At 43.6% G+C, this 14,862-nt stretch overlaps 1 protein-coding gene across 4 annotated transcripts in view; it reads right to left on the bottom strand.

Annotated features, from left to right (window-relative positions):
• Tmeff1 (transmembrane protein with EGF-like and two follistatin-like domains 1) overlaps positions 1-14,862 on the bottom strand; it is a 78,062-nt gene that overhangs the window by 20,167 nt on the left and 43,033 nt on the right. For all 4 annotated transcript variants that reach the window (XM_006537837.2, XM_006537838.1, NM_001356272.1 and 1 more), the window contains exons 6-7: positions 5,978-6,126; positions 3,921-3,986 (exon numbers count right to left, since the gene is read on the bottom strand). In XM_006537837.2, the coding sequence (XP_006537900.1) occupies positions 3,921-3,986; positions 5,978-6,126 (215 nt within the window). The remainder of the gene's footprint in view (positions 1-3,920; positions 3,987-5,977; positions 6,127-14,862) is intronic.

The following is a 14,862-nucleotide window of genomic DNA, read 5'->3' as shown; positions in this document are numbered from 1 at the left end:
GGTAGCTGGAAATACTGCCAAGCACAGTAGGGTGTGGTGTAGGTGAAGTATACTGATTTCAGGTTGGGAACTAAATCTGAAAAGCTGTAAAATTAGAAATTATGCTGATAATGTGCACTGAAGGTAAAGAGAATAAAATGCTAACAAAAACTGACCGCGGGGCTGGCGTGATGACTCGTGGGTACGAGCACGTGCTGCTCTTGCAGAAGACCCGACTTCAGCTGCCAGCACCCACTCTGGGTGACTCACAACTTAAGTTCAGAAATTCCACATCCCTCTGGCTTCTGTGGGCATTTGCATTCGAGTACACATAGATACACACACACATAGTGAAAGTTAAATCTTAAAAAAACAAAGAGACAAAAAATCCTAAAGGTGGGTACTGAATACATACAAATTTGTTAGATTGTTCTCTTGACATTCTTTGAAATTTTCTATAATAAAGATTATGTCCTTCACACACACACACACACACACACACACACACACCCCTTATACTCAATCATCACACCCTCATGATTTCAAGATCTTCTAATGCTACTGTAAACAACACAATTAAACTTACTGAGTTAGCTTCCTCAAAATCAACAAACAAACAAAACCAACTTTCCCACTGGACATCACCTCTGAGTTCTATATGCTCCTGCTGATAGAACGCTCCTGCTTTCTACGGCAGGCCCTGTGGAAGGACCTCCTACCCACACAGACTGGGCTATGGATGGGCAGACACAAGTATTCACCAAGGGCTCCTACGATGCTGTGAGAACAGAGAACAGAAGGTAACAGAGCTACCTTTTCACATATTCCCTGACTCTTCTGCAGCACTGTGGAGAGACACCACGACCAGTGCATGTACTAAACTCTCACAATCTGGCCTCCATCTCAACCCTACAGAAATTCTGCCCAAAGACATCACTGTTTACAATTCAAGATGGTGGACTCCTCATCCCAGAATGCCTTTCTGTGACATGTTAAAACTACTGGCCATCCTCTCCACTCACCAACTCTGGACCAGAGGTTTGTCTCTAGACTTTTGCTGAATAGTCTCCTGGATGAATTTCACATCACATCAAATTCCAAAATACAATTAGTCACCTTCACCAACTCCTCCTTCACCCCACTCCAAACACCTCTCCCACCCAGCATATCATTTCTGTAAAAAGAACTGATTGTCTAAGTCTTGGGTTTTAATTATTTTTAACTTTTACTATGCCACATCTAAGTAGACATCTGTCCCTTCTGAGCCTCCCTATTTCACCTCTCTGCCTTTGCCCATGTGCACAATAAGCACTGTGTTCCTGCAGGTATCGCTCACGCCAGTGATTAGCATCCGAGCTTTATATTTTTAATTTATAGTAATGAGTTCTGTCTTAGTTTTTGTTCTATCGCTGTGAAGAGACAGCACACTCATGGCAACTCTTACAAAAGAAAGCATTTCACTGGAGATGGCTTATATAGTTTCAAAGGATTTAGTCCATTATCATTGCTACAGAGAACATGGCAGCATGCAGGCAGACAAAATGCTGGAGAAGGAGAGTCCTACATCCAGACTCATCCACAGATAGCAGGAGGGTAGCATTGAGTCTGGCTTAGAGTTTTGAAACCTCAAAGCCCACCTACAGTGATGACACATGTACTCCATCAAGGCCACACCTCCCAATCCTTCTCAAGTGCTGCCACTCCCTGACACCTAAGCATGTAAATATATTAGCCTATGGAGGCCATTCTTACCCAAACTATCACATCTCTAAGGTTCAAAATAAAAGTCTCGATTGTCCAAGGGCAAGATCAGGTCCCAAGCTTTCTTTCCCACCTGCCTTCCTCTTCTTCCTCTGAACCCCAACCCCACCCTCCAACACACCGCCATTAACAACTGAGTCGGCAGTGCTTCTTACTATTTTTAGCCTCCCAAACATCCTGTGTCCCGTTCAAGCTCTTGTAGGTCAAAGCTTCATTCAAATTCCATCTTCTCCATGACTTTTCTCACATCTTCATGGTCCCTCACCAAAAGAGCCACCCATCTTTTCTTAAGACCATTTACACTTACTGTATTCTACTACGATCATGACAGTCTTTGATCTCTGTATTGTAGAAGGTAAAGCGCAGGTCTTGCTATAGGGAACACCCAAAAAATGAATACCATGTACTAAATTACCTTCCCTTCCACAAGCAATGTGGCTAAAAGGACTGGCATAAACGAAACCTATAATAAATAAAATCTTCTAATACAATTTCAAAGTTATATGACAATTCTTTTATGTGTGCAGAAATTTTCAGTGCCTCAAAAGTGGTGCAGATAAGATTATCAATATGTAGTCATATTATGATATAATTTTTATGAACATCACAGAAGTGTTTGGGGTATACGGAATTCCCAAATTGCCTTTAAAATGAGCTGCTAACTACTGAAAAATGGTCTTTGCAATGTAGTCCTATTTATCAGTGGAGAGAATTGAGCTAGAGCTGGCCTGCTAGGGCTCCAGTGGGAGAGAGGTGATTTCCTGTTTAAATACAGCACTTTGTATCAGCAGAGAAAAATGTTTTTCAGAGCCTTGTGGGCTATAAGAAATTCAGGCTTAATACAATTCAAGTAAAGGGAGCAACACATTATTCCATTACAGAAGTTACTATTTACTGAGCACTTAGGACCACATCAGACACTGTTCTAAGCATTGATGAATAATCTTATTTAGCTTTGATGAAATTCTATACAACAGGGACACTTTTTTAGAAAACAGACATATAATGAAGATCATATTATTTTTCCCGCTGTTCTGGTCTATGGATCCAGGCAGGGTCCAAGGTTGCCAGGTAAATGCTCTGTTGCTGAGCTATATCCTCAGCCCTCGGTGTTTTCAGACAAGGTCCCACTACATAGCTCAGGCTAGCCGTGAAATACACAGCCCAGGCTGGCCATAGGTGCACCCTTCCTTGTTCTCCCAGACGTCTTGGCTATCACACATTTTTTACATTCATTTTGTCAATATATTTTTTAAAACTTCATACCTGAGTGCTGTATTTAGTGTTTCTGCCCTTCCTTCTGTCCCCTCTAATTCCTCCCATGCTCTTTCCCCCCACCTAATCTCAATTCTTTCCTTTTTAATTACTTTCCCTTCTTTCATCACAGATTAGTTGAAGGTGTACTTGTCACGATGGATTATCATCACTGCGCCTCGCACTGGCCACCGGTTGAGACTGGTCTTACTGCGACTTACAAGATTCAAATAAAACCGTGCACGCGGAGCACAGATGGGATAGAGCGGTGAAGCGTAAGGTCAAGGCAACGTGGATGCTAGTCCCTGATTCGATCTTTACTCGACACGAGACTTTGTGCAAATAAATAATGCGGCTCCGTTCTCTGGATGGATATGGACTAGCTACCAATTCGCCAGACATCCTGCCAGGGTTAGCAACACAAAGGAAAGATGGCTTATTTTCAATCCACATAGAACACATGATCTGAGATACAGATGGAGAAGGGAATAATTGGAGTGCTAAGTGCTCAGACAGGGGAAGTTGTAGAAGCATCTACTCCACATTTGGGGGCCAAGGAATGATTCTCAAAGAACACAGTACCAGTACCCACACTGAGACTGGAGAGGATGAGCAGGAGTTAGTCAGACAAAGAAGTGGAGCCTGCCAGAGAGACTTGGTAACAGGGAGGAATGCTAACTGCAGGGTCTAGAGAACTTCACGGTGTAAGGAATCATGTTCATCAATTTAAAAAAAAAGCATATACATGAGCACTCTCTAAAAGGAAAGGAACCTTAGCAACGTCAATAAATGCTACTAATCAGTTACATCAAGAGTGTTATCACAGAGAGCCAAACTAAGGGGCTGGTGTAAGAGAGGCAGAAGCACTAGGGGACACCTCAGGGCCACAATGATTGGTCCAAATCTAGAAAACCTTAACTCAGTACCTTTCACATCTGGCCGATACTGCAGCCCGTCGTCCTTCTTTCCCAATAAACTCACATCATCTGTGTCTGGAAGAAAGGGCAGGTGAGGGTTAAACAATGCCTGACGCTGAAGTCACACCAAGGACTCACAATTATCCCAGAGGCTTTGGCTCCTTCCCAACCGTCTTCCTGTCCTGCTCATGGGTGAGTTTGATCGTTCTATTCACTTACCTGACAGACAGAACGACATTTATCATGTGCAAGAGTAACGTGTTGACACGTACATCACGATGGGAAAGTTCCCACCATTCTCATCATCCGCGGTCCCTTTTCAGTCCCAGCCCTCAAGTGACCCCAGGCACATCTACATCTCTGCATGGTAAACAGATTCCATTCGGACTTCAGCTCACAGGTCCGACTTTAAAAGGCTGACATATACCCCTGGAGAACCTCTCTCTCTGTCTCTCTCTGTCTCTCTCTCCAGGGAACCACTGAGCTCAAGAGTTACCTTTTCCTGCCAAGTTTATCTGGAAATATGAGATTGCCATAAATATGGAATCTCTGCTAAATTGTCAAACAACATTTAGATCCTTTCACAGGGACTGCATTGCCTGTGGAACACATGCACGTGCTGAGAAACACTGGCTTTCCACCTCCAACACTGTGAGAGTGTAAGGAGCTCGTGGCCCAGGAGGCAAGGCTGCCCTCGAGCACCGCATACTCCCTGACCCCAAGCCGTGGGCCCATGTAACCATGGAAACCAAGTGTGTGTGAGTGAATGTGATAAGGCAGGAGTAAGGAAGGTACTGTTGAAACACCTTAGTTATGATTGGCTGAAATTAGCTTAAATTAGCGCGCTGGCAGCTCGAGGTGGGCAGCTTTGCCTCCTGGGTCACGCGTTTCTTACAGAGAGCCAATAAGGAGCTACAGTTAGGTGTGCATAGAAAATTACTGAAAGAAAGAGAAGAAAACTTAAGGCTCCAACCCCTGCAAAGCCGCATAAACCTGAATTAAAACTCCCGGGCTTGCCCGTTGCTCTGAACTGGATACTCCAGAGAGGACCATTCAAACATCCCATCTAAGCTCTAAATACTACTGCATGAAGTAAACTAAACTGTATTCCAAGACCAAAGCCAAGAGCACTGTCCACTTATGGGACCACTCTGCCAGAATATGGCCTCCTCCATCATGCCCATGCCTGCCCTCGCTGGAAAGCCTCTAAGGGCCAGCTTGAATCCACTAGTTATGGGACGTGCATCATAAGCAATTCTTCACTACGACACAGGGATATACTCGTCTTCACCATGTTTTTGCCGTGGCTCAGGTAGAGCAAATGCCTCTAGTAAGTCTCCCAAAGAACAAAGGGAAGGGAGTGGAAAGACAAAGCAGGAAAGGTCAATCTATAATCCTAGTACGTGAGGAGGCCTGACCCCCACGTATTACTAGGACTGATCCACTATCCCAGCCCACAGGGGATTACTGAGGACAGAAGCCTGTGTCGGTGGCTGTTGACATTTCTCACAGAAGAAAACAAAGCTTAGTCTTACATAGTCTATGTTCCTTAAATCATAGTAAACAGGAAGAAGGGCAAATGGAATTTTCCTTTACACTGTGTAACTTTACACTAAAAACTGTAACTGCACATAACATGTTTTGGTGGAGGGAACTATGTTGAATAAAGAGAACTCTTGTGCTACGGGGAGGTGGGGGGGGGGTAAGAATACATACAGCAAATGTATAGTTTTGCTATAATTAAAATTATATGATTATATAATTAGTCTAGTTTCTAGCTATAACTGAATTGAAATAACCTTAGAACTATAAATAAACCGCCAACTGATTCAGACGCACTCACATCAGCAAGGATAAGCTTTGTAACCCAACAACCAAGACACAGTTTATGCCTGAAGAGGGTGAAAATAAACAAATGTCTAGATTAGTAGCAGATGAAGTTTTAAAGTACACAGTCATAAAAAGACCAAGCCTGAAGAATTGCTCACTTTATAAGACTGAGACACACACTACTAGGTGATAAGCGATATTCAAGACAGGTTCCTGGTGGCAAGAACGGCGTTTACCTGTGCAGTGGCCGAGATGCCTTATGTCGATCTGTTCTTGCTTTATACACGACGCTTCTCGGACGAAACAGGGATTGTTATAGGAACTCCCGTCGGAAGCGCACACAGGGTTAAAGCTGTACCCACTGCAGTCTATATTACATACACACCTGTTGAGAAAGACAACAGTCACCCCCATCAGACAACAAAAGGACTTAAAATGCAGCATCAGCAAACAGCAGCTCCTCACTGTGTCCCTGCCTTCTGCAGCACAAGACAGAATGATGCTACCCATCACAAACAGATCTTCAGTGAACTAAAGCTAAAACCGTCTCCCGGGTATGAATTTGGAGATATTCTAGACATCATGTTACTCCAGTCAGTGGTCTCGAAAAGTTTCATTTTTAGATCAAATCAGGAGAAATGGTTCAATGTCAACATGAATTTAAAAACAAGATGTCACCACGGGAAGAACACAGAACAGTGTTGGAAAACCAAAGGTCACGGTTTATATCCAGCTAAAGGCTTACTTTACCCACCTGTAACAGATAATAATATACCTAACAACAAAAAGTTGGGATAATTAAAAACCATGATAGATATGAACTGTGTAGAAAGTTCTTTCTAGGGACACATCTACTGGGCAACTGAGTATGTACTGTATCTGGAGCCCCACAGCACACAAGTCAGGAGTACCGGGCTATGGCACTGCTCTCCCAAGAACAATGAAGTCAACACCCACATCAGGTGGCTCTCAACTCTCCAAGGGACCTGATGCCTTCTTCCATACTTCACAGGCAACTGCACCCTCACAGACACACCATGTGCACATAATTAAAGACAGATACGTTAAGAAGTAATGATACAAAAATTGAGGAGAGAGAATAACGGTGAAGGAGATACACTTGGTGAGAGCAGAGTTAGTATCATATACAGAAGACTTTGGGACAAAAAGAATCACATACAGAAGTTAGCAGGTTCCCTTATGAGACTAAAACATTTTATTGTCAGGAAGACTGTCTAACATTCTAATATAGTCTCACAATCTTCAAAGCAAATATTGACAAGACTTCTGTGATGAATACTAAGTAACCCATACAGCAAATATAAAATGCCAGTGAAAATGAACTAGACCACACACACACACACACACACACACACACACACTGAATCTGAGAGCTGCTTAAAATGTTACCCCCAAAAAGTTAAGAAGAGAAGATAAAACAAACTTAGGCTTTTGAAGATGAGGGTTGGATATATGGGAAGGGGCCCACTTTAATAATTTTTTTCCTTTCCTGTGTGTTTGAAGATTCCTTTAATTCCTAATACTCTACAGACCAAATGTGAAAGATAAAACTGAACGCTAAAAGAGTCAGAAGATCAAAGGTAAGAAACTGATAAATCTGACTTTGAAATAAAAAAGAATAATTACAACCCCTATAACAAACAAGAAAATTAGAATCCAGAATACATAAATATAAACCCATTTCCTAAAGGATATAAAATTGATGGGGAACGAAGGGAGCAAAAATAGACCAAGAGTAGAAGAAGCTTGAACAGATGTGTGTAACTTAACAAGGTTTATCTTTTATAATCACGACATTGGAAGCTAAGACCACAAACACGGTACCGACGTCTCGAGGTTGATACGAATTAAAGCAAAGGGAACATCAAGCACAGGGTAGCGTGGGGAGCAGGTGCTGGCACGCGAGCCTATTGGAATGACCGTCCTGAGAATGCTCATTCCTGGGAACACCTAGATGTGCACTTGCCTCCCGAAGTCGCTCTTCTGCGGACTTGAAAGTCCCTTACCTTACCGGTGTGCGCCAGGAGACATGAAGTACACAGTGTTTGTTACGAGAAGACGGTAAATGACCCAAATGACTATCTGCAGCAGAATGGGGCCATCAAAACACGTAGCTCCATCGATCAAATTCCAACAGTGACTCCAGCCATGTACAGTGCCCTAAATGAATCTCAAGAACACTACTATTACACTGAAAAGATAATGCATGTGCTATCTTTTTTGTCAAGTTGATAAAAGTCTCTGGGTTATCTTGAAAAAAAGAACCTCAGTTAAAAAAATATTTCCATCAGACTGGCCTGGAGGCAAGTCTCTGGAGCATCTTTTTTTGTTTGTTTGTTTTATGAGTCAGGGTTTCTCTGTGTAGCCCTGGCTGTCCTGGAACTCACTCTGTAGACCAGGCTGGCCTCAAACTCAGAAATCCGCCTGCCTCTGCCTCCCAAGTGCTGATATTAAAGGCATGTGCCACCACTGCCCGGCTCTGGAGCATCTTCTTGATTCATGATTGACGTGAGAGGGTTCAGAGAAAGCCTAAGTAGGCAGCTGTGGGCAGTGCCACCCATGAGCAGGCCGGCCTGGGGTGTCTGAAAAAGCAGGCCGGGCAAACCCTGGGGAGTAAGCCAATGAGCACATTTCTTCATGGTCTCTGTTTCAGCTCACACCACAACTTCCCTGAATGACGGGCTGTGTTAAGGACATGTAAGCCAAATAAACTTTTTTTCCCCAAGGTGCTTTCGATTGTAGTGTTTATCACAGCCACAGAAGGCAAGCTAGGACAGTGCATACAGCATAGTTCAAATAAATAAAACCAAAGTTTAAAAAAAATAAATAAACCAAACGGTGGGAGAAGTGGCTCACTGGCAAAGAGCATTGTGTGATCTTCCACACAGTTCTGTTCCCAGCACAGGGTGGCTCACAACCATCTACAACTCCAGTCCCCAGGGGAATTTTCTGCCCCCTTCTGGCCTCTATTGGAACTGCATGTGCACGGTACACAGACACACATGCTGGCAAAACACCAACACATATAAAATAAAAATTCAAAGAGGAAAAAAGGGTAAATAAACCAACAGCAAAATAATATATGTTCAAAGATATACCACATAGAATAAAACAATAAAGAAAGCAAGGAAATACTTTACACAAACTGCAGAATGCAAGAGACAATCAAGGGGAGCCCTGAGTTCTAGTAAATGTTATGGCTTGAATATAAGTGACCTCCAAAAGACTTGTGTGTTGAACCTGATTCCTAATATAGTGGAATCCAGAGGTAAGACTTTGGGGAGGTACAGGAGCAGGGGGCTCTGTTTACATCAGTGATTTCGCCCATCCATAGATTCATAATTTGAGCATCACTAGATGACAGTGGAAAGCAGTCTAAATGAAGGAAGCAAGAGAGTCAGCCCTTCTCTCTCTGCATCTCATGCACTGTAAGGTGAGCTGCTCAACTCCATTAAGCTCTCTCTGCCCAGTACTCACGTTTCCATAGCAACGGGGCCCAGGGATCACAACCTTCAACCTCTGAAGCAGTGAGCAAAACTAATCTTTCTAAGGTTACTTCTCTCTGGTGTTTTATGAGCCGCGAGAGCACAACTGTAAAACTCTAGTCCTTGGTTGGGAGGAAGGATTCACAAAAGCTCGCCTTATTTTTTTTGTGCTACTCCAAGTACAAAAGTTGTCTTTAGAGCAAAAGAAAAAAATTACATTCATAAGAACAATATTCACTAACAAGTAAGATAATAACAATCTCATGTCATTGTTTGCTTTCTAGAATTCAGGAGTCAGGAGAATAACCAGGGAGTGTCCTAGAAGGCTAGCTGATCAGAAAAGGGTGAGCTCAGATGAGAATGCAGACAATTCCAGAGAACTGCCAACTATACATGATTATATTTGCACATTTAGTTCTCTTTCTCCTCCCACTCTCTTCTCCCTCTCCTCCCATTCATCCATCCCCTCTGTCTGTCTGTCTATCTATCAACCTATCTACCATCTATCTCAATGGGCATTCAATCTATATCTATCTATCTATCTATCTATCTATCATATACCTCAATGTGCACTGTAGAAAGCCAATGAGGCAAAGGATTTTCGGAAGCCATCTACGTCCAATCTTGCATTCAAGGCAGGGTTTCCCTGAGGAAGATCTGATACACTGTCACAAGCCTGCTAGTACACTTGCAGCGATGGTTAGCTTCATATCTCACCAGGCAATACATTTCATGGTTGACTAGTTTCTACCCTAGAATGGCCCCAAAACCTGCATCCCAGTGTCTTCCACCTATTGACTCATTGATATGGTTTAATCATGAAGTGTCCCCACAAGCTCCTATGTTATGGGCTTGACTCCCAGATGATGGCACTGTTTTGGATTTGGGGAGTTGGGAGGGGGTGGCCTTCATGGAAAAAGTAGGATTCTGGAAGCCTGCATATGATGACTATATATCTCTCTCCCCCACTCTTTCCCCCATCCCCTCTCTCCCCTGTCTCTCCCTGTCTCCACAGCCCCACCCCCACCCTTTCCTGAATGTGATGAAACGAACAAGTCCCTCCTCCACACCCTGCTGACATCATGATTTTCTACCCAAGAACAAGAGGCTAAGCAGCCATGGACTGAAATGTCTGGAACCATAAGCTATACAAACCTTCCTCCTTCAAACTGCTCTCTGGTGTTTAGATCACAGCTACACAAAAACAATGGATAAGATCTGAGTCTACACATGATTGCAAAAATATCTTCCAAGAACTCCTCCTAAATATTCAGAAACAATAATTTTATTACATGTATGTTCTCATTTCTGTAAACTGGATCTCAAGATTATGCTTTTAATTTGCAAAATTTTCATAACAAAGTTTAAATTGTTAAAGATTATTCAGGGATTACTCTTTACTGTAGTATTCATCATCTCATGCTCCCATCCAGCTTACATATCTTACATGAGGCCACAAGAAAAGCATGTGTACAGTATAGAAATGATTACATTAGTTATTCTAGATGCTGTAGATGACATGGGAAAGATTCTAAGAATGTTCCTTATAATTACATTTAACTTTGGCCCCTATCAAGGTTCTTAAAACATACCCATTTCTGCATGTATAGTTCTCAAAGCATTTAACTGTTATCTTTTGGAACCCAGGACTCCAAGGAACTTTAACAAATTTTAGGTTATCTCAGAATGCTAAAATAGTTTGGGCTCTAACCTTATCACTTAATATCTCTTCTAGATTGGCAGTCATAAATTAAACAAGTATATTACATATTTTTACTAAGCTATCAATAAAACACTGATAACGATGGAATCATATACCCTATAATTAGAAAATGACTTTCAGAACTTAAAAAAATTAATCTACCACTGATTACCTCTGAAGAAAAGCAGTGGGCTACAGGTGTGGGTCAGTTGCTTGAGTGCTTGCCTGGCATCCACGGAGCCCTGGGTTTGAGCCAAATTACTGCATCAACAAGAGTGATGGTACACACCTATAATCCCAGCACTGGGAAGACACACAAGAACTAAAGTTCACTGTCCTCCACAGCTATGTATGAAGTCAGAGGCCAGCCTGAGCTACATGAGACCCCATCCCAAAAGGAGAGGAATGGGGAGCTAGGACAACACCTACCACTTGCCTGCCTTTCTGACTCATGTGTACCTCAGGCTTGCTAACATTTTTAGATACTGCCATTGAGGCGCTCCTGATATAGGAAATGTTATTGTTCAGATAGACAGAGAGGAAGGGAGGGAAGGGGAGGGGGAAGGGAGGGGGGAAGGGGGAAGGGGGAAGGAGGAAGGGGGAGGAAAGGAAGGGAAGGGAAGCCTTAACATGACTTACACAGCTCACACAGTTACTAGAAACCTCACTGTGTGCACAGAAACAAAGTTTAAAGAAATCCAGTGCTGAAAGCCGCCCCAGCTCAGAGATCATGACTCGACCAGAACCATACTTTTACCATTAAACAAATGTCCAAAGACCTTTCCCACTACTCAGACAAAACCTCGGTATTAAATTCCTGGTGGAGCTATTTATCAAGCAAAGGGTCCTGCTCCCCTCCCCCGTTTTTCTTGTTTTCTTCTTCTCCTCCAAGCTTAGCATAAAGAAGAGGGTAGTGGGGAAACATCCAATAAAGAAGACGCCTCGCCATTCACACAAAAAGCAAAGCCTGTTCTGTTCCCGTTGCATCTACTGCTGCCCTTACTCCCTTCCATAGAAAACTGTTGGTTTTATATATGAAAATAAGGCAAGGCCAAAAACTCTTGTGTTTACTTTCAAGGCAAAGAGAATGCTTATTCTAGAGGCCATGGACAGTTGCTGCAAACTGACATGTAAAGGAGAGACCGACATTCAAGCCGCCAAGAGAATGGATACAACTAATTTCAAAAGGCAATCTGTCAAAGGTAACGGACTTTATGGTAAATTACTATTAGAAAAGGAAACTAATAGTTAAACTTAAAGATCATAAAAAGACTGACCCAAAAAGAGAACGCTTTCTCCCTCCATTCAGTCTGCTCTGCAGGAATGGATGACATTGATGGTAGAAATGAAGCAACTGAGGGAAGAGATGAAGCAAATGGCCCTACCAAGCCAACAGATCTCCTGCCTGAAGGACAAATCTATGGTGAATGTGGACAGAGGACAAGAATGTGAAGAGAAAGAAGAAATAATGAAAACCTAGGGTGAGGGGGAAGGATACACAAGTAAGCAGAAGCTAAGGCACTCTTCACTATCACCTCGGTCATGTACTAAGAATAGTCTTACAGTGTAACTCAGTAGAGTTTTGGCCTAGCATGCACAAGGTCCTGGCTTCACTCTCCAATACCACATAACATGTGCACACCTGTAATCCCAGCACTCAGGAAGTGGAGTCAAATGGTCAAAAGTTCAAGGTCATCCGCAGCTACATAGGGAGTTCAAGACTAGCCTTGGATATATGAATCTGTCCCCAAATATCTAGATGATGGATGGGTGAGAAGGTAGACAGAGAGACAGACAGACATTCTAATCATCAGAAGATTTAATGGATAGTTCAAGTCAAGGGACCTATAGCAGTAGGTCAATGCTGACAAGCTAATCAGCTGTTTCTATGTTGTGTCTGTGGTTTATGTGCCCATAGGGGCAAGAATGAGGTCTCCCCTGGAACTGGAGGTATAGGCAGCTGTGAGACACCAGGCATGGGTGCTGGGAACTAAACCCCGGTCCTCTGAAAGAGCAGCAATCGCTCCTAACCACTGAACCACCTCTCCGGCTCTGAAGAAGGGTTTGTATATTTCTATTTGTAAACGGGTGACCATAACAGAGCACATGCTGCCTGCAAAGCCTTGAAGACTTACCATCCAGCTCTCTGCAGAAAAGAAAACGACCACTCGTTTACAAGACAAAAATAAGGCAAACTTGAAATAGCAATTAAATAGAAATGGCAGCAAGTGGAGAGAGCTGAAGACCCATTCAGGGCCATGAAAAAGGTTGGCAGAAAAGACAAGATGCTGTGCCAATCTCGTCAGAAGCAACAACAACCACTCATCTGACAAGTGGCATTGTCTACGGTGGGCAATGGGATCGGCCAGGAACCGCCTTAACAAATGTCTGGCAGAGACAAGCGCTCCTCAGTGGGATGGAACCACTGCGTCTACTTCCAAGAACTACGAGCAAACCATTGGCCCTGCCTTCTACGGCTGCCGAAGAACTGAAATGAAATTAGCATCGTAAGTAAAGGCAGGCTCGGTGGAGCGGTGAGCAGCAGAGGAGAATATTAGATTGCGAAGGCCACAGACACGGCGGATTACAGCAACTACAGATGTTCCTAGACTGCCAGCGGCCGTGGAGGGCGTGACGCCCACAGACCGGAAGGTGAGGCATGAGAGAAGAGGCTCGTGAGTGAAAAACTCCAAAGTCAAAGCATTTGTCAACGCTAACTGCACTCACTGGGTGGGTATATCAGGCACGTCACTTAAGCCTGACAAATACCAATGTCAAAGGAAACGAGAAATAAGAAATTCTAAAGCCCAAGGAGGAGTGTGTGAGATGCCGTTACCTCTGCTCATCTGTGGCCTCGAGTGAATTTGAAGCATGGGCTTTGTTGCATGGTCACATTAAGAAAAGTCTTTCCACTAAGCTGCCTCCCGTTGCTCTGTGACACACCAGGGGCGCTCCTGCCTTGGGGCGCTCCCTCCTCCCACGGTTTTCCAGAGACATCCCTCTGATCTGTCGCCCACCTCTGTGTCTCTTCTTACGTCATAAAATAACGGATGAAAAGAAAAACCCTGTCATAAAAAATAACTTGGGAGAAGGGGGCTGGAGAGATAGCTCAGTGGTTAAGATGGCTCACTGGCTGCTCTTCCAGAGGACCTGGGTTCAATTCCCAGCACCCACACGGCAGCTCTCAACTGTGTGTAACTTCAGTTCCAGAAGATCTGATATCCTCTGAGGACACCAATGCACATAAAATTAAATAAATCATTAAAAAAAAAACAAAGGTTGGGACTAGAGAAATAGCTCAATGGGTAAGGATACTTGTTACCCAAGAATGAGGGCCTGAATTCAGATATCCAGGATCCATAGCCATGAACATCTGGGACCAACCACTGCCAGGAGTGGAATTACCAAGGCTTGCTGACCAACCAACCTGCCCCAAATAGGGGAAAGTCCATGTACAGTGAAAGACCCTAGACTCAAGAGAATAATGTAGAGAATTAAAAACAAAGTCACTCCAATGTCCTCCTCTGGCCTATATACACCCGCATGCATACACAAACACACACACACAAACACACACACACACACACACACACACACATACACACACGCGCGCGCGCGCACGCCCAAGGACACCCCAAGCCAAGGAGTGCACACAGCCAACCATGAGCAAGCCAGCTTCCAAAAGGTTTAAAGATACATTTATTATTATATGTAAGTACACTGTAGCTGCCTTCAGACACACCAGAAGAGGCCGTCAGATCTCATTACAGATGGTTGTGAGCCACCATGTGGTTGCTGGAATTGAACTCAGGACCTTTGGAAGAGCAGTCAGTGCTCTTAACTGCTGAGCCATCTCTCCAGCCCCGCAAACAGTTTAAAAACGAGGTCCTGAAGGCTCACACAGGGTTTCCCC

This window comes from Mus musculus, chromosome 4, assembly GCF_000001635.26.
Source record: "Mus musculus strain C57BL/6J chromosome 4, GRCm38.p6 C57BL/6J".
NCBI lineage: Eukaryota > Metazoa > Chordata > Mammalia > Rodentia > Muridae > Mus > Mus musculus.
The sequence above is the reverse complement of the archived record's forward strand: the minus strand, read 5'-3'. Positions and strand labels throughout refer to the sequence as shown.